This window comes from Bactrocera tryoni, chromosome 2, assembly GCF_016617805.1.
Source record: "Bactrocera tryoni isolate S06 chromosome 2, CSIRO_BtryS06_freeze2, whole genome shotgun sequence".
NCBI classification, from domain to species: domain Eukaryota; kingdom Metazoa; phylum Arthropoda; class Insecta; order Diptera; family Tephritidae; genus Bactrocera; species Bactrocera tryoni.
Window position 1 is genome coordinate 23,964,314 of NC_052500.1, and position 21,649 is coordinate 23,985,962.

Consider the following 21,649-nt stretch of genomic DNA (forward strand, 5'->3'; position numbering starts at 1 on the left):
TTAATATTGACAATAATGACATTTTTTTGACACTATTGGTACAAGCTTGATACTATTGTCATAACTTTTACTATTGTGCTATAATTTTGACACACATAACACTATTTTGAGAAAAAAATAATAATGACATAATTTGACAATAATGACAAAATTTTGACACCAAATGACCTGAACTTGATTTTTATTGTTGTTCTGTGTCTAGTTGCTGCTACAACGCTCCCGAAAAGCCAATGCTTTATTTTTTAATCTACAGGGGTTCTAATAAAACCTGAAAATAAAAATTGTGGACTTATTCATGAAAAATTAAGATAGACTCAACAAAAAATTAGAAAGTTTCCAAAACTAGTCTAACTCTTTTTAAGTACGGAATATCATAACTGCGAAATATATTATTACTAATTTCATCTACAATAAACTTAATTAGCCAATTTAACATTGAATTTAACATATTTCGCAATCGGAAATACTTACTACCCCGCTACACTATGCATTATGTAATCTAATCATTTTCGTTTTAACAACATACGCACATACATTTTGAGTGTCACTCATACTAATATCGAACTTTCAAAATTTATATACTTTTCCTTCAGGCAAAAGCGAACGCGAGCGAATTTCCGCAATTTATACAAACAAACGAGCTTCAAAGCAGTTGTGCGCACACAAAGGACAACGGAAAACCGTTATTAATAAAAACTGAAAGTAAAAGTTATCAAGAGTGGAGAGTAGTACGTTTAAGGCACACTCTAGTGCAAACTTCAAACAAGGAGCTTAAGCCTTTAAAATCTTCTGGCGCTACGCTTTTGAGCACTTTCGATTGCTCGATTTGATTTGCGTTAATATTTTGTTGTTGTATGAGCTATCGGCCAGCGTGCAGAAAATACAAAAGTGAAAGCATAAATACTAGCAACAGTTGCCGAAATACAGAAGCCACATTGTCCGGTGGAGGCCACACGTATAAGCGTCGCCTGCCGTCACGACAGACGCAAGACACAAAAATTGAGAATCGCAGCAAAGCGTTAACATAATGTTAAGTTCGCTCGATGCTTTAGCCGGTAAAATTTCACCTGGTTCTGGCAATAATAGTCCGTCCCAGCAGGCACAGTCGCAGCAGCAGCAACAGCAGCAGCTGCCGCTCGGTTACCGAGTCAATCAATCGTCCGAGACGAATATTGCGCAACGAACACAACAACAACAACAACAACAGCAGCAGCAACTACAATCCGCCAATCAATTGCAGGCAACACATGTGCCTGGAACGAGAGAACAGCAACAGCAACAACAACAACAGCAGCAGCAACGCTACAATGGCAATCATTATAATGGACTGGACAACAATTGCAATAAATTATGCCACATCACTCACAACAGCATACACCCCTATCAGAAGCAGCTGTCGTCTCAGCATAGCCAACAACAATTGCAACAACAGCAAACTATATCGCCAACGCAACAGCAACAGTTGCAAAGCTACTGTCAGCAGCAGCAACAATTGCAACAACAGCAACATGAGTTGTTTCAGCAACAGCTGTTGCAACAACAGAAATCACTGCTGCTGCAACAACAACAACAGCAACAGCAAATGCCGGAGGAGTCCGATTCGCAGCAGGACTTTCGCAGTTGCCTGAAGGAGAAGTGAGTATTTCATAACCGTACACTAACAAAAAAAACAAAAACAATAATAATAATAACAATAGTTGGCAGCGAACTGTAGCGAAATTGGTTCAAATCGTAGTACTACTAACTTTTTGTTGCACAATCATACATATACATATAAACAAAACTGTACAATTTAGTTGCCTTGTCGTAGTCACACATAGACGTGTGCATGTGTGTGTGTTGGTGAGTGCTGTACACCACATGTCCTTTCTGACAACTATTTTGTGGTCACCTCAGTAACTAACATTTCTATTATTGTTGCAATGTCCTTTTGTTGTTGTTGCAATGTCATTTTATTGTTGTTGCCCTTTATTTTAGTGTATTAAGTTATGTTTAAGGCTTTTAACCTAAAGATTTTTACATGAAATTTATATTCTTCGAAATTTTCAAGCGTTAAAAAATCTGCTATGAACGAAATGTTATTAAACGAGCAGTGTAACTGTTGTTCAATATGATTTTAAATCAAATTATGTATGTTTCTCCAACTATACTGCTGTGGGCAAAAAATAGTGAGACTTTGTTCATAATTTTAATATTCTTTATTTATTCTTCAAAATCCATTCCCTCAAAGTAATACCCATCGGCCCCAATAAACTTGAGCCAACTCTTTTCCAATCGTCGAAATAGTTTTTGAAGTAAATTTCCGGAATAGCCTTCAAAGCGCTTAGTGATTCACGTTTAATGTCTTCAATTGACCTAAAACAATTTCCTCGAAGCGGTCGTTTCAGTCTCCTGAATAGCCAGAACTCACACGGAGCTAAATTAGATAAAGCGGTGGTTGCGGCACGAAATTGATTCAAAGTTTAGGCAAAAATTCACGAAGAATCAAGGTAGTATGCGAAGGTGCATTATCGTGGTGCGAAAACCAAGAGTTGTCGGCCCATAAATCCGGTCTCTTTTTACGAATAGCTTCGCGTAAACGACGCATAAAACTCAAATAATATTCTTTGTTGACAGTTTGGCCAAACGGAAGAAATTCGCTGTGCACCACACCTCGAAAATCGAAGAGAACTGTCACATAATCTTGATTTTTGGCTTGCTTTGACGTGGTTTTTTCGGCTTCGGCTCACTTATATCAGGATGATCGGCCAATTGGTCGCCTGTTTTCGGACCAGACATAGGACCAAGACTCCTCTCCACTAATAACACGTTTCATGACACCCTGGTACTCGGAAATCATTGTTAGACAGATGTTCACGCGATGCTGGTTTTTGAAAAAAATTGTGTAATTTTGGAACCAATTATACATTTACTTTTCTTAGGCCCAAGTGATCTATCAAAATGGTTTTCACTGCTTATTTTTGGTATTCCAACGCTGCCAGTGAGAGCTCTGACTGTTAATAGTCGATTCATTTCAAAGACCAATTCCTTAATAATATTGACATGTTGATCATTAGTTGATGTTGTGACGGTCCTGAACGTGGTTCGTTGTCAACGCGTTCTTGATCCTCTTTGAATGATTTGTACCAATCAGAAACATTCTGAAGGTTTCGTTACTAGAAATTAGATTCCGCACACAAAATTTAATGGAACTTCTTTGTTGAATAATTTTACTCATCGTAAAAATCGCCGAATGCATATTATGTACTTCAGAAAGACAAGCGTATACCAAACACCAATGATTATTTTGTTGTAATAAATGACATACTTGTAGATGTCACTGGTACTCATATCAACCTTGAAAACAAAATATTTTCACGAATGCGTTTTGGTGCGAAATTGAAATTAAAAAGTCTTGCTATTTTTTGCCCGCAGTAGTATGAGAAGCTCTCTGTTTATCGACAGTTGTTTTAGAGTACTTTCAGAAATCCAGTCCAATATACGAAGTTCGCCAATAATCCAAATTTTTTTTACAAACTTCGAATATTTTAGTTTGGTATTACACTTTTTAATAAAGTAAATATTATTTATTTTTTATTGCGCATTAGTTTCATTGTTCAAAAAACTTTCTTATATCTTTTCCGTTAAAAAATGCATATTAGCTGTTCGAGTATTTGTTTCAATAACTTTGAAGAACAATCTTTGTTGCTATTTTCAACAGACAGTTGACAGTTGGTTCATTCACAGTAATGGTATCTGTCTAATATGTGAGGCACATATGGTAAACAAGCTGAATAAAAATTACAACACTTTTAAAGAGATATCTTAGCTTTCTTCGATTCGTCCAGCGTTATAGATTTATATTTGTCTAAGATTTAAATTTTGTTACAGTAACAAAGTTTATGTACCAATTTGACAATAATTTGTCATTCGATCTATCCACAATATTACAGCTTGTCTAAAACCTGAAGTAAGCGCCTAATTAGATCTCTCTCTCTCTCTCTCTCTCTCTCTCTCTCTCTCTTTCTCTTTATTGTGTGGAACTTATCTCTAACTCTGTTATTACTATGGCTTGTAAGCGAGCAGCGCTCATTGCTAGCGAACAGAGAAATGGCGAATCGAAGACGACTTGTTTGGTATTTATACTAACTGATTGCTTTTCAGTCTGAAGCCAAAATTAGAAAGATAGCTAATGAACTTAACGCTGTTGGCATCAGAAATAGTGATATTTTAATAGTGATATTTTAAACATTACATATTTATAAAGGCTCGAATTTAGTTCTTAATTCAATACCAGTTTCTTGCCCTTGTCTGCTCTCCCATCTAACGAAATTTCTAATATTTCAAATCTGTATATGCCAAATCAGTAACTCCGTAGAGTTCTTTTTGAACATTTGGTTACAAATTCGAGTCGGCTTTGCTTCCGTGATAAGCACACTAAATTCAATAAATGGTTTGAAAGGGGTCCCTAAGACTTCAAAACTTTTAAAGATACTTTTCTTAAACATATAAGTTTTATTTAGAAAGTAGATGCCTCGTAACATCTCTGTCTGAAAACTGTCCTACCCGATTAAAATTTTTTTTCACAATATAATCATATTTCCACAGATTACACAGTGTCCTCAAAACGACTAAATATATTTTAATGTTGTTGCTGGTTTCAGCGTTCGAAACAAAGCTTTCGTGGTTGCTTATTACATTTTTGATATCAGTTATGCACATTTCCATTGATAGTCATTCCAAAAAATTTGTTTATTCTATAAAATGTTTCTAGAGAGAGTTTCTAGAGTTCGCTTGGTTATACCAAAAAAATTTTGTTTTTCTAAGATTTTGTTTCAGACAACTGAAGACCTTTTTACTGGTCTATCATTTGATACCTTTTTTTTCTTAATTATTGAGTAGAGACCGCGTACGCGGTTATATCAGAGCTTACAATAGCGTGCCAGTCGTCCTTCCTTTTTACTGTTTAGCGCCAACTGGCGATTCCAAGTGTAGTCAGGTCTTTTTCCCTAGTCTTTCCAATGGACTCGAGATCTTCCTCTTCTTCTGCTAACCCCTGTGGGGGGATACTTTTCCCTGGTCTTTCCAATGGAGTAGAGGTCTTCCTCTTCTTCTGCTTCCCCCTGTGCGGGGATTCGTCAACTGTGATATTAGCCTTCACCAATTCGCATAGTACCACAAATCTTCAGCAGAACGTTTTTCTTGAAAACCCGTAGTGCCGACTCATCAGATATTGTCATCGTCCATGCCTCTCCACCACATAACAGGAGGGGAATAATGAGCGACTTATAGAGTTTGATCTTTGTTCGTCGAGAGAGTACTTAACTTCTCAATTGCTTATTCAATCCGAAGTAGCTTCTGTTGGCAGGAGTTATTCTGCGTTGGATTTCGATACTGACAGAATTGAACCTAAAGTACGACTTCGAAGTTATGACTGTCAGCAGTGACGTGAGAGCCAAGTCGCTAGTGCCACGACTGTTTGTTTAATGGCAAGAAATACTTCGGCGTTTAAAACCAGACCCATTTGCTTCGCTGTCTTATACATTCTGGAGAAAGCAGCTGTACTTTCTTATAAAAGATTGTACCTTCTCTGTTTAGCTCTGCAGCTCGAATTATTTGCTTTAGCAGTAGATTGAAGAAGTTGCACGAAAGGGAGTCGCCTTGTCTGAAACCTTCTTTGGGATTGAACACTTTTTTGTGCTTTCAAAAGCAGTTTTGAAATCGTCGAAGAGGTGATGTGTGGCGACTTTTCGCGGGTCTTTAGTGTTACGAGCACATCAACCAGCTGGGCAGCTACATTTTCCTAATTGAAGGACCTTACATTCCAGTTGCAAGGCCTTAAATCATAATCCTTAATGCGTTTGCCATTTCTCTTTATCGTGTTTCCTTTTCATTGGAGGGCGGTTTTTACGTTGCAGGTCCCAAAACTAGCGCACAACCCTGGTGAGGAATGTTCCGCCTTCTTATTATAGCTCGCCATCAAACGGATGTGCTGTATTCAAAGAGATAAAAGAGTTACCAACTAATGAAAAATTTAAAATTGTTCGAAATCTTTTCAAATTTTGTGATAAACAAAAAGAGTGTAAGCAACCCAAGGCAGGTTTTCAAGAAGTCTTTAATTAGATATTATTAAGTGAAAAATACAAATAGTCTTTGCTAAGGTGTCAGTCTAATTTTGCTTCAAATCATTATGCTCTCTTCAAACTGACCTTTTATTGCAAAATTTACTTCCAACAAACAGCTTTTTTCGATCGATTGGCTACCTGTTGAAACCTATATAAAATTCTCAATTGTATATTTACGTAAAAAGTGCTTTAATTTCACGCGCTTTTTGATGCTTCATATTTAATTCACCAGCTTGCAAATATGAATTTCGCACGTTATTGATGGAGTGTCTCTGCCGTCCAAAAAACTACCACAAAGTTGAGAGTTAAGTGCTTTCAAAACACTTTCGTGCAGTGAAAATAATACAAAAACGCTGTGTTTAATTGTCATGAGCTAGTTTTCATTAGCTGGCGTTATTTGCCTAAGCTTGTAATCTTCCACATATAAATGAGCTCACGCAAATGCTTGTCAAAATAATTAAAAAATTCTATATTTGCACACAAAAAGCGCGCTGTGCGCAACACGCGAGTGAATGTATGGAATAACGGTATTATTGTAGGTGTATGTATGTGTATGAAGTGGTTTCAATTAGTATTTATGTGTGTGTAAAAAAGCACTTACGTTTTTTCTTCGGTATGAATTACATAAATTATTAAGCAGCGCACAGACATATGTATATACATATAGATATTCAGACGGACAGATATATATATGTATATATGGAAACGTAACAAATTACTGTGAAGTTAACGCCACATGCTCACTCCCTGCCCGCTATTGGCGCAGTAGTTTTATGTACCTGCACTAAGTCGTGCGTTGCGGTTGCTCATACGACGTGTCGTACCACGCTTGACTAATTTAATGTGTAATAACATTTGACATATTGTTGCCACGTATTGTTTTCGATTTGCTTGCCTTTGCAGCGGCCACAATGAAAGGCGCCGGCTATAAATATATATCTACATATGTGTGCAGTAATATTCATATATTCGAGTGCTTGTTGTTGGTGTGCTGCGGGTGTTACCCTCAATTCAGTGCGCCATAAAAACTACACTAATAAATTTAAAGCAAATAAAATGCTTTTCATGTTAGGGCCAATTTCATAAGCCATATACCGAGCACAATAGAAAGCATAACACAAATAGACAAGCACACATACATACATACATACATGCGTACAAACAAAACATTACCAGACTGTCTGCATGCATGCAAAGCATTTATGAATGTTCATAAGCGCAAATACACGAGCAAACCGTAATGCATATGAGCAACTTAAAATGCATATGTATGTGTGCGTGTGTTTGTATGTGTGTGTATATTTGTATGCCGGCACTCATAAAACTGACAGCTGCGCCAACCTTTGTGCGTTATTCTTTTATACTTTGCTATAAAAATTTATTTCCCACATATTCACCGTTGTTTGTTATTCACCACACCAGCGGAAGGACATTTTAAGCAGCCATGCATGCACACACATGCATGCAGAAGACATACAAGCGCGTAAGTGCTCGTGTGTAAAGCAAAATATACGAGCTTTGTTTAAGAAAAAACATAAAAACATTAAAAATTTCAAAATTATCGTGAAATATATGACTGACCCTTAGTAGCATACACATGAATGCTCTAATAATAAAATAAAATTATTTATTTGTTGTTCTTGTTATTAAAATAACAACAAAAGAAGAGGAAATCGTAACTTCGGCTGCAATGTGGTATATCTTCACAGGTTAGGGGGGCATTTCCTTTAGCATATTACGCAATTTCTTAGTATATTGTGTTGTGGACTTGGACAGTAATCCTTTCCGAATATTCTTAAGATACCTCAACAAATAAAGAAGCTTTCCATATAAGCACTAGTTTTTGATCGTTCAGTTTGTTTCGAGATTTCATTATTTCTTTATGCAGGTTAGGTTTGGTTCATCTGGTAAACTATGCATACACCAGTTTTGATCCTTTGCGATACCAGATGGAGTTCATCCTTTCCCTTAGGATGCTTGAGCGTGACGCGAATTTGAACAGTCTCTGCGGTCTCACTGTCGATACCTCCTCCAGTGTATCATACTGGGCGGAGTCCAGACGCTTACAGCGTTGTATTGTCAATGCGGGACAAGCGCACAAGAGATGCATTATTGTTTTTATGGTGCTTTGCACTGGCATTTACTGCAGTCTGCTCAATCTGTCGGCTCCATCTTGCTAGCGTGTGTCGCCACCAGATGTTTTGCAGATGACTTATGCAGTTTTCCATCCTGGTAGCTCGTTTCATCGGGTTTTGATTTTCCTCACCCTGCTTTTGTCGAGGTCGTCGTATAGACAATGCATGGATTTGCCAATACTGATTACGTTTTCGGATGTTAGCCTTACAGCTTTCTTGGCAATCTCGTCCACTATTTCATAGCCATCGATGCCCTTGATTCTGTCAACACTTTGCACTGCTGTCCTGCTTCCCAAGACATTTTTAGTCGCTATCCGATAAGAGGTTACTGTCTTGATTGCTGCTTGGCTGTCTACATAGATATTGACTTTGGAACTGCTTGCAGGTGCATTAGAGGCCAGCTTCGCGGATTTCGCAATAACAAAGATCTCAGCTTGAAATATACTGCAGTGATCCTGAAACTTAAAAGGTTGCCTTGTTCCAAACTTTAGACAGTATATTCTCGCACCAATTCCATCGTCAATTTTCGTGCCATCTGTATAGATGTTTAGTGTGTAGAGCGCGTAGTTAACAAAACTTTACGCCAGCCACCCTTTTTCTATGTTTACTTTGAACCATCTTTCCCAGTTGAAAAGTGGTTTCATGTAGTCGGTGTTTGCTCAACCGCCATTACCCACCGAGCTACGTTCTCTATAGAAATTCACTTGCAGCCAGTAGTCGTTCCGGCAATTTTGCTGCGCAGTTTTCAACGAAGAGATCTATAGGTGGCAGGTTTAGTGCCAGTTGAAGAGCCACCGTTGGAGTTATCTCTGAAGCTCCCATTATGCGCAGCGAGCATCTGAACCCTTTCCATTGACTTCCGGTAGGTGGATTTGCGGTTTGTCTAAGTCTATCCCAAGGTACTTGGTGCGGTTCTTGAGAGAAAGTTGTGTTCGGTTTATCGAAGGGCCCTTCATAGAGGAATTTTGTGCTTTCTTGTGATCCGTTTTCTCCGGGTTCAACACCAGACCCTCTTGTGATGCCCAGTACTGGACTGTATTGACGTCATAATACTGTTAATGGTCTATAGATACCTTCCCGTTATATAGATGGCAGACAGATTTGTGACAGGTCAAGGACCTATTGACCTTAGCTGATATACAACTGCAGTAGTTTTTCGTCTGTCTTAACAAAAGACTGTACATAACAGTGTAAATGTGATACTTTGCCGTATTAGTCACGTTACCTAACATAACCTAATTTACTTGACGGTCGCTTGTTGTTGTTGTAGCGGCAGAATTCTTCCGAGTTGACAGTCCTTGGACGGATAAAAATCCGACCCCATTCCGGTAACGTAGAACCGACTTTCGTAGGAACGGTTGACGGTCTTTTCTTCAACAGCGCTTTGCTTAACGCGAAAATTGAACGGATCAATTTTAACGGTAAAATATTCAACAAGCCATTTTCTAATGGTTTCCACGTCACTACCCAAATTCACTAATTTTCCACTATACTCCTAATCTATTTTATGGCAATTATTTTTACATCACGAAATGCTCAAATTTCACCACTGACACATCAGTTATGCAATCAGCCTTAAAATAATAAATATGCATGAGGTTGCATATACACATATGCATATGTATGTATGTGTGAGTGCGCAAAAAAATACATAAAACGCGCATCAAACATTACGCATAAAATCGCAAATGAATTTTTCATAAAATGATCAAAATAAAAAGTTGACATCGACAATGACTGCGCCAGCCAGTGCTGCCACAGCGGCAATGTGACCGCAAATGCGAGTGTCAACAGCGCGGCATTTGCATAATATCTAGCACAACGCCAACGCGCGAAAGCATGCTGAACTAAAGGATCATCCTGAAAATATATACAAACATACAAACATATTTGGATACATATACGAGTATGCAGGCATATTGACTCTCATATACATATGTATGTACTGAAGCACATTTTATTATCGTTTTGTAAATTCGTTGGCTGGGCTCTCCACTTTCTACTTTCTAGCCAAATGGCATTACTGGTTACATATACCCATAGATACATATATGTATATATATATATAGATATGCAAATTCCACCAGCGAACAGGAATTTTTGCATAAAAACACATTTTACAGTTGTAAATACTTATGTATATATGCATGTATAAATGTTTGCTAGCAACACAAAACATTCGTAGAAGTGTTTGTATGTTTGCTTGTGTCTATATATGTATACTTAGCGCCCGTTATGCAAATGTATCGCCTGCTGCCTAGTGAATGACGGCGAAGCTGTCATATCACCTGCTGAATGGCATCTAAGTTAATAATACATACATAATTATGATCATGAGGCAGATAATTGCGTTGATGACGCCGCTTGCGTGAAGGGTCGGGGCTTGAATAAGTGGAATAAATGAGTTCAAGATGAGCACAGACGGCTCGATTGCTGACTTTTTTATACAGGAAAATGTTGGCACATTTGTGTGACTTCTATCGGCACATTATTTTAGCCGAGTCTAGAAAGTTAACGCCAAAAGAACACTCGCTAAAATACGAATGAAATTGAGATATTTTTGGAGTTCAGCGTCATTGGTTCATAAAGTTATGACTTCAAAAAAAAAACACAGAAACTTCAAATAGAAGAAAGAAACTTCAAATAGAAGAAAGAATAGGAAGAATATTGATTACTATTCGATTACCATTCCATTTGGCCTTTTTTTGAATATTATCTCTTTCAAATGCTAGCAGCGGCTCCGTCTCAGATGGTCTATCCGTTGAGTCCAATTTTCGATGACATGTGCGAGCATTTCCACTGGTAAATGACGAATGACACGAGAGATATTTTGCTTCCAAGCTTGAATCGAAGCGAGGTTGTCTGCATAGAACTTAGACTTTATATATGCCCACAAGAAAAAATCTAACAGTGTGATATCACACGATCTTGGGGGCCAATCGACTTACCAAAAACGTGAAATTATCTGCCCACCGAAGTGTTCTCTCAAAAAATACAATGATACATGCGATGTTTGGGAATCTTGTTGAAACTAAATCTTTTAAAGATTACGGGCTTCAATTTCAGGCATCAAATAGTTGGTTATCATGGTGTATAGCGGTATCCATTGACGGTTACGTTCTCACTGGCATCATTTTTAAAGAAATATCCACCGTCCCACAAACCACACCAAACTGTTGTTTTTTCTAGATGAAATGGCAGCTCTTGTATCTCTTCAGGTTACTCTACCTATTGCGCCTGAAATATTTTCAAAGAATGAATGCTAGGTCTGAAGGTGGGTGTTGGAGAATAGTACGCTCAGTAGGCCGATTTTGTTGACCATAAGTTGAGCGAATCGCACGAAAAACCCATTCTTTACGCCTTATAAACGTTGTTGAGGCATAAGTCTTTCCATGATCAAATATCAATTAATATTTAACAAAAATAACATGACAGCTTGACCACGATTCACGTGTGTTCTGCCAAAAAGAGGCTATTACCTCTACTTGGATCACACTTATCTTCAGAGAAATTTTATCCACGTATAGTAGGTGGGCAGGTAGAGTTGCTGTCTGACGATACTCCAAGGCCTTTAAGGGATCCATTGTGACAATCGTCAAGAAACACTGCAGCGTCCTCTTCTACAACTAGTAGCTTCTACAATAGGCATTATATGGTGTTCCCTGGTTGCGGGTATTTCTGCGTATTAGACATCTTAGAAATCCTATTAAATTTTTAAAAACTTCTTTTGAATTTTAATAGACGGCATGTGCGGCCCATATTCCGTTCATACTATATTTCTCCGCTTGTTGAGCAATTTAGAGATTGCTTTCACCGATACTCAGCCTTAGTGCTTCCTTTGGCCAGTTCACCTGCTTTATAGTTACCAGGGTTATCTGTATGCTCTGGAAACCATTGCAGCCTTATCGTGAAAAAAATGTTGGATCCACTAAGAGATTTAGAAACTCTTTTACTACATTATATTTGCTGCAACTCTGCGAGACTGATTTCAGAGCTGGTCGGCTAACTGACTACGAAAGCTAACTAAGAAGGCTTTCTTTTATTACTTTGATATTTACTTGGAAGGCACGGCAGGTAGACTAATAAAAGGAAGGTGATTTTGTTATTCAATTGTATATTTTTTGGAAGGTAGGGAATACTGGAAAGATCAAATTTGACCTGGACTGATCCAAACAACTTTTCGGGCTGAGAAATTTACATATGGAGGTGAAAATTCAAATATTTATTGACACTGTCTGTGTGGGCTGTTTATATTGACCAGTCCGGGTCAAATTTGATCATTCGGTTTTTAGATTGTTTTCCTATCCAGAACTTATTTCGTCTGAGCTGAATGTAAGCTTTTGTCAGATAGAGTTTACACGAGAACTAATGGCCGCCTATTGTAGTAAAATTCATTACCAGTGAATTAAAACTTCGTAAAACTGGACATTGTCATCATTCATGGCTCCATCGGATTTAAGCTAATCCTACTTAATATACATATATATCGGAGTATTATAGGGTGGAGCCTATACAATAAATATATAAATTTTCAGCGTGACAAGCTGAGACGAAGTTTTTGAGATATCGGTCTGAAATTTTATACACAATCTTTTGGCAGCAAGAAAATGGTTATTTATTGGATCCGCCGGTATCGGACCACTAGATCATATGGCTATCATACAAACTTAACGATAAAACTCAAGTTTTTGTAAGAAAACTATTTTATTTAACAAGATATCCTCACGAAATGTGTGCGTAAATATTAAGGAACTTAAGTTTTATATCAAGTCGCGTTAGGAGCCTTAGAAACTTGGGTTAATCTTATCCTTTTTTATTGACATATACATATGTACACAGCTTACGCGGTAATAATCGAGTTTATAACAGGTGCCAGTCGTTCTTCCTTTTCGCTGTTCGGCACCTACAGGAGATTCCAAGTGTAGTCAAGTTCTTCTCCACCTAGCCTTTCGAACGGAGTGGAGGTCTTTCTCTTCCTCTGCCTATTCCTGTGGATAATGCTTGGAATACGTTCAGAGCTAGAGTGTTTTAATCCATTCATAGGTTCATCACCATAAGTACATACTCAAATGGTTTTCTCAATGTACTGCAGCGCCAGTAATCCCTGTGTTGGTTTGGAATTATATGGAAAGTCAGTAAGAAAATTGCTGCTCTCCTCCGCTATTGCCAATTTTTTTTTTCGCTATCAATACAACAACAAACAACAGACAACGGCTAGATATTGTTGATAGATGGAAAATCGTAAGAAATACAATTTGGCATGCACATCCCATTCTATTGATATTTAGACAGGCATAAGTCCTGCGGCATTTATTTTGCTTCATTATCCCTTTGATTCTTTGAGTATTGCTTACTTTTTCCATTATCGGCTGCTGCCATTTCACTTACTTGCTTCTTTTGCGTTTCACGTTTTTGTTGTTGTTGTTGTTATTGTAGTTATTACGGCAGATTGTTGCTTCGGTTGCCCGGTGCTACGGCAATTCAGTGTCTAAATCCCGGCATTATCCCAGGGATTTTTTTCCGCTTTTGCACTTTATTTACGCTTTCGTGTGGGTTTAGTTCGATTTCCAGCTCTTGCTGTGTCTCTCTGTGTGTATCTGTGTGTGTTTGTGTGTGGTTTATGGAGTTTGCGTTTGTGTGGCTTGTGGCTTATGGATCTCCAGCGCTGGCTGGTGTATTCCCTCTGTATTATTTACAAATGCTTGATTTGCGTTTTGTTGCGCTTTTTTCAGCTTTGTTTCAGCAAAATATTCCGTTTAAATTGCAATGGGATAAATTTTTGTTAATTTGCGCTTCCAATTTGTACATTTTTTCTCAATTCTCACTCACTCTCCCTCTCTTTCCCTCTCACACTCTTTGCAAAAGTTAAACATTTAAAACGCTTGTCTGCAATTCATGTACACTTAGAATTGTTCAGAACAATGCGAGCATCTTGCCTTATTGCCCTTTTGTAGCCTGGCTTACTTACAACAAGTGTTGCGGCAGCTATTGAGATTGCTGTTCATGTTGTTGCTGTTGTTGCTGTTGTTGCTATTGCTATTTGTGCCATTGTTTCGCCCCCAAGGAGTTGAGCGTACACTTTATATCCATCATTGTTGTTTTCATAGCAGCTTACTCCAGCAGTTTACTGATTTCCCTGCCGCTCTGGCTTCATATCGATCCGTTGCCACACACACCGCCGCCCCCGCAATCGAACACTAATCCAGTTGTATATATGTGTGTACTTTCATTTGCAGCAATTCGAGCATTTGTACTTATCCTCCTCGCCATGGTTGCCCTCTTCGTGCCGCTGCCGACTTATTTGCTGTTTTGGTTTTGCCAGTGTTGCCATCATTGGCTCACATTCTCCATCGTGCAATCATCATGGCTTCCGTTGTTTTCGCTTTTTATTGCGCAGCTTCTATTTTTTATTATCTTTGTTGTTTTGCATTTGTCTAACTTTGCCTAAATTGTATTTGCTCCTTCTATTCACACATACCGCGCCGGCATTATCGTATTTGTTCTTGACTTATTCGCACTCGTGGGTGTTACTCTCCATAGCGCGTTTTTCCACTTTCAAAACTAATTCGAGGATTAAATTTAATTACGTACAAGCACTTCACGAAATCTTCCACGAAAGTGGTGGGGGACTCCATATTTTTTTCGCAATAAAGTCAATTGCCAGGCTTATGTCATAAAAAATATTACCAAACTAAAAAATTCTGAAAAGATTGCGGAGATTTTTCGGATAATTTAGTTAGTGTTCTAGAACATATTTGCAGAATTATGATATTATCAGAGGAGAATTCAGTTTTTTACAAGAATCTAATCTATTGAAACGATACCCGCTTAAATCAATCCGAGAGAGCTCAAAAATCGGCATGATTTTATATAGAGCGTAATCAATTTCGAGGCTCCCTACTTTTTTATTAACATTCGAACGAACATTATTTGAAATTTATTTTTTGAAGATTATCTCTTTCTTGTTAAAACAAGAGTCGCTGAGATCACGATCTTCAATTTCAGGCATCAAAACCTTTAATTTTTATCCTTTTTGGTTCCTTAGAACTGAACGCAAACAATTCCAGATAACTTTCATAGCAGAGTTCTGAAAGATAGCGTTTGTGTTTACCAAAGCTCTGAGTTATTTATTAACAGATAATTCTTTAGAATGCCGATATTTTAAGTTCTTTACTATTTCTATCTATTATTACCCGAAAGTCTCTTCCTCCTTTAGAACCGATACTGAAAGTATGTCACCAAAGAAGTCCATACTCTCATAATTTGAAGGGCTGCAAAGTAGTTAAGATGGGTATTGGTGTTCTAGTATCTAGCATCCAGAATAGTGATGCTGTAGCGGTCGTCCAACTCTTATATAATAATTCTTTTTTTTTCATCTTAAGAGGACTTCCATTTCTAAATAGTTATCAACGTTTTCTTGCTTTTAATATTGCTAGTATGCTGCTTCAATTCTCCTTTTAGTTTCATGCGAACATACTGTGTTGAGTTTCGTTAATCGTTCCTCGTGAAACCAGATCTGATACCAGAACCTCAAATGAGCATAGCTTATACATACTTATCATCTTATTTGTCTTGCAAATTTTCTGTTCACTTGCAGAATACATAGATACGTTTTCAAAAACTGGCAGAGGTGAACCGAACTAGTTTGCTATACTATGAAATAAGCTGTGGTTATCAACTAACTAAGCACTAAATTAAGATACAAAACTGTAATTTGTTACAGCGGATGGCAGAAGCTAGAGACACCATTGCGCTTAAATTACTTAAAAGTGCGCTTGATCCCGCCTCTCATGTATAATCCTACTATATTTCAGGAACTACAACAATGAGCAACAATTAGAAGCATTTTGTTCACAATTTATTATTAAAAATTATCGTCTTCCTCAGAGTAATTCGCCTTGGCCCCAATACACTTGTGCCAATGCTTTTTTCAAACCTCGAAACAGTTGTTAAATTGAATTTCCGGAATAGCCTTTAATACGCGTAGAGATTCACGTTTAATGTCTTCAATTCACTCAAAACAGTTTCGCCAGAGCGTTCGTTTGAGTTTGCTGAATTACCCATAGACATACGAAGCTAAATCCGGCCAACACGATGTTGGTTGAAAATTTGGCGAAAAACTAAATAGAACCAATGCAGTTTGCGACGGAGCATTGTCCTTTTGCAAAAACCAAGAGTTGTCGGCTCATAATTTCGGCTTCTTTTGGCGAATAGGCGCAAATGTAGCATAACACTCAAATAGTGTTCCTTGTTGACAGTTTTGCCGGTCGGAAGACATTCGGAGTGCAGCACACCTCAAATATTGAAGAAAACTGTCAACATAACTTTGAATTTGATCTGCTTTGATGTGGTTTTTCGGCTTGGCCTCACCTTTGCCACGATATTTGGCCTACTGATCGTCAGCTTCCTGGTCATAAGCATACAATAGATTCAAGACTCATCGTCAGTAATAATACATGTCAAGACATTCCTGAAGTCGAAAAGTATTCTATCACACACGTTAACGCGACGCTGTTTCGCATTTCGAAAAAATTGTGTGATTTGTGAAACAATTATGCTTTCACTTTTCTTGGACTCAAATGATATTTCAAAATGGTTCCCACAGACAATTCCGATGTGCCAAGGCTGCCAGTAAGATCTCTGACTGTTAATCATCCATTCTCAAGCAATAAATCCTTTACTTGATTGATGTGTTGATCATCAGTTGATGTCGATGGCCGTCCTGGACTTGGATCGTTAACACGTTCTCAACCCTCTTTGAATAATTTGTATCGATCAAAAAGGCTTGCTCCAACAAACAATTATCACCGAAGGCCGAAACGTTGAGGCTGTTGGCACCAGAAATTTGATTCCGCACACAAAATTTAATGGAACTTCTTTCTTGAATATTTTCACTTATCGTAAAATCTCCGAATCCACTTTATGTACATCAAAAATACAAGCGTGTATTAAACATTAATGATTATTTTGATGTCACATTTGGCACAGATGTCACTGATAGTCCTACCAACATAGAAAAAAAGTATTTTGACGAATGGGTTTTCGACCGAAATTTAAATTAAATAGTCTTACTATTTTTTGCCCACAATAGTACTTGAGCAATTTCAACGAAATTTGGTGTGTGAGGTAACTAGATGTTTCTACCTTATACTAAAGAAATGAGTAAAGTCGGCAACATTGCACAAATAATGTCCTCAAGTATATCATTTTGTGCCAATAAATTGTCCAAGTCGAACTATAACCTTTTCTGTACCCACTCACCAAATATGGGGACCCCAGTGCGTATGGCTGATTTTTACCGAACATGTCGGTCAATATGAGAGCTCTAATATTCAAATTGGGGGAGAATATTTTCGTGATGACTGCACGTCCTGGTACCAAAAATAGATACGATTGGGTAAATACTTCTCTTAGCTTCCATGTGCCTAATATAAATATTTTCGAATGTACGGTTGACATTACTATATACCGCAACTCTCAGCCAATATGTAAGACATCTTAATTAAATTCACAAATAATATTTTTCTAACAATAACGTATCCTCTTGCATAAAATGGATGAAATTAGTGTTTATTTTTTAAGTTTTCGAATTTCCTACAGGCAAAGCTGTTTTAATCAACAGTGCATTATTAAAACTTTTTTGACATTTATGGAAGGTAGGGTAGGTGAAAGAGGGCCTTTGAATAGAATACCTAGGTTTTCTTTCTGCATATTTCACACGTTGTTGTCAAGAAATATTCATCTACGCGCTAAATTGTGGAGAATAATTGGGTTAATGTAGAAAATCCTTTATTAAGGGGTTACTTGGGTTTACGGGTTTCAAAAAATCAAATTGTTTTATTGCCTCAGAAAATTCTGGAACTTCTCCGGAATACTGTCCTAAATTTTCAAGTTAATCCGAGTAATAGTTTCGGACATACAGCCCTGAGAGCTGTGCTCGAGGCTAGTTAGGCTAACTGCGCCGTCTTTGAAAGCGATTTTCGCGATACTGTGTTTTTGAAGTGGGTTGCCAAGATCTTTCGGGAACTACTTAACCAATCTTTATGAAATTTTGTGCACAATCCTTAAAAACTTGAATGAAGAATTTTTTCTTTGACTACAACTATTTGAAAAAAAAAAATTCGCGAAATTTTCACTGAAAAAAGTCTGCCAAAGATCCAATTTTCAGTTTTTTTTCTTTTTCTTCCTCCAAGTTCTAAGTTGAGGTTTTATTTAAAACACGATTTTTTCACTTTAGATGATCCTATAAGGTATTTCCTGCCAACGCGGGCACATCTTTTTTCCGAAGGGTTACCGAAAATGGCGTTTGAAATTTTTTTCCCAAAAATTTTAGAACTTTTTTGATAATAGTGTACATTTGTAACAATAAAAAATTCTAATAAAATTTTTCAGTTTGTATATAAGAAAAATATTGTTGAACAAAGCTGTTTTAGCCGAGGAAACCCATGTAACCCCAAGTATAGTAGCGTTGGTTTAATATAAGATCTTAAAAAATTCTATAAAACCACATTTTTGAAAATTTAAATGTAAAGTTAAAATATCGGCCATTTCACACGTTTTTTCTATTTAAATTTTATTCGAAATAAAATAACTCTAATAAAATACTCTTTATATACCCAAGCCTAACCAAAAATTACACGCGATAATTGCAAGAATTTTTTAACGCCCTTTTAATCTTAAATTAGTGCCACGCTTTGGTGATTTTAAATTTGGACCAAACACATACACACACAGTTTTTCAATCAGCAGCATTCGGGTAAAAAGAGAACAACAACAAGCCGTGAAAGAAAACAAATTTACTGCTTTTAGTAAAACAAATCGATTCGGTTTTCACACACAATATTCGAACATATGTATGTATGTATATGAGTATATATACCATACATATGCAGTATATGGGTTTACTAACGGTATTTGTGCAATAGCTGTTGTTTTGGGGCACTTTGAATGACTCGTTGCTGACGTTTGCTTTTGGCATTTTATTTAACTTTCAGCACTTTTGGTTCACACCAAAACGCTGTTCTCCGGCCATTTTTAACCCAAAATCAGTAACTAATCGCCAAGCAAATAAGTTAACGCAACTGCCGGCTGGCGAAACCGGAAAAAGGGCAGTAATAACAGAAAAACACTGAAATAAGGCACCAAAAAAACCCAAAAACAAAAACAAAAAACCAAATAAATAAAGAGGGACCTCTTGAAAAATGTGCGCCCAATACAAAAACAAACAAGCTATAAAAACAACAGTATGTTGGGCGAGCACTTGTCCAGCGAAATCGTGCAAAAATTGCGCAGTTGGGGAAATTGAGGGGTTTACGGCAGATATTACAACACATTCCTTGAGCATAATTAAGGCATGCTTTGCTTAATTAAATTTAATTCGGTTATTTATAGAAAAACTCGCAAATGAGTTGGAATTACTTGGCGGCAGACAAAGGAATTTGCAAATTTGATGAATTAGGGGTAGAAGTCGCTTGCTTGTCAGCTTCGATTCTTCAAATGAAAAAATGTGGCGAAACGAACAGACAATTGTTATAAAACGCATAAACTGGTATAATCAATCGACACAAGTCGAGACAAGTTGGGGGGCGTATTCATTGAGTCTGGATGAATTAAATGGTGTAATCTTTTTGTGGGTTTTCCTTAAACATATTTAAATAAGCGAGCTGATATTAGATAAGGAAGCAGAGAGTTGTAACTGAAGTCTAGTATACTAAGAGAGGGGATTGCAAATAGTCTACAAATTGATAAAGCTTAGCTACACGAAATATTATGGTTTGGTTAGGGATCTTAATAGCTCTTCTCATTTTGAGCGACTTGCAAACGAACACTCGTTTAAGTAAAGTCTGCAAAACAGCAGCATAAACTTGATTAAACGATGCATTATCGAGCTCTAGGATATAAGCTGAATATTTATGACCCAAAAGGAAAAGGGTCAAACCAGAAAAGATATTTACCGTAAATAGGTTCCTCCAAAACACCTGGAACATTTCTTGCATACCTCCAGATAATCACAGCTAGTTAGATAAGGTAAAAAGATAAGGATTGCACGGCGACCTTATGTCTATTGTGTTCTCTTCTAAAGCGTAAAAACTCTCCTAGCCCCAGCATATTGATAAATTCCGATATACTGCTAGGTGCTAGTCAGGCGATTTGATTCCTATTTGAAAACATGGATCCTAGAGAGATAGACTGTTATGCAGCTAACTTCGCGTAAGGTGTTTCAGATAAGTGAGTGTTCGTTTACAGCTAGTGCCTGTTTACAGAAGCTCCATGCCTTACGATAAATTTACTGTTAATTGTTTATTAGAGACATAAAATTCAATCCTTTGCTCAACTTTTTATATTAAAGTAAAATTCCCGAATCTATTCTCTTTCGATTAACAAACTCAATGTATAAAGAAAATTTTTTGAATATTAACAAAATTTCTCCAGTTTTGATAAATGCTTTCAGGTGTGTTCTAACCGAGTTGTATGTTCTTTTCTCACTCGCTTAATATTTTTAAAACCTAGACTTGTTTTCTTACGAGGTCTTAATTTTGCTCAAGTTAGCTTGTGAAAAACTTAATGTTGACAAATATTTTTCAGGGAATTATAACCCACTTGGATGTTCTTTTCGCACTTGCTTAATTTTTTTAAGGGCTTAATCTTTTTTTCTAATAATTTAGACTTGCTCAAACTTAGCTTGTGATTAATTTACTCTCCAAAATGCCTATAGAAGAGTTTTAACCCAGTTGAGCGTTCTTTTCGCACTCGCTTAAACTATTTTTGACCCTTTGAACACTTTTTTTTGCCAATTTTTACATGAATTTGTCATACTTAAATGAATAAATTAATATTTCTAATTATCTTCCCGATAATTTCATAAGACAGTTGAGCGTTCTTTTCGCACTCGCTTAAATTTTTTAGACCTTTAATGTTTTTCTACTTTTGTTTTCTTATCGTTAACTGATTTTTATCAATTTGGTTTTTAAAAATTTATTGTTGCAAAACACCTTTCTGATACTTTTAAACCACTTGAGTGTTCTTTTCACACTCGCATAAATTTTTTAAGGGCTTAATCTTTTTTTCTATTGATTTAGACATGCTCAAACTTAGTTTGTGAAAAACTTACTTTCTAAATACCTCCAGTAGAGTTTTAACCGAGTTGAGCGTTCTTATCGCACTCGCTTAAAGTTTTATTGACCCTTATAACACATTTATTTTTTGTTTTTAATGAATTCGGTGTGACGAATTGTTTGTGAATAACTTACGGTTTCTAAACACCTTTCTGAGAATTTTAACAGAGTTGCGCGTTCTTTTCGCACTCGCTTAAATTTTCTAAGGAGCTTAATATCACTTATCTGTTTTTCTAATTTGCTACAACCTTGTTTGTGTATATCTCACTTATGTCAAAGTCTTTCATAGCAATTT

At 36.9% G+C, this 21,649-nt stretch overlaps 1 protein-coding gene across 2 annotated transcripts in view; it reads left to right on the plus strand.

Moving 5' to 3' along the window:
- Positions 1-638: 638 nt before the first annotated feature.
- LOC120767613 (CUGBP Elav-like family member 2) overlaps positions 639-21,649 on the plus strand; it is a 216,205-nt gene continuing 195,194 nt past the window's right edge. The window contains exon 1 of one of the 2 annotated variants that reach the window (XM_040093766.1): positions 639-1,635. In XM_040093766.1, coding sequence (XP_039949700.1) covers positions 1,028-1,635 — 608 coding nt within the window. In that variant the 5' untranslated portion in view covers positions 639-1,027. The remainder of the gene's footprint in view (positions 1,636-21,649) is intronic. The other variant, XM_040093767.1, reaches the window with a different exon arrangement.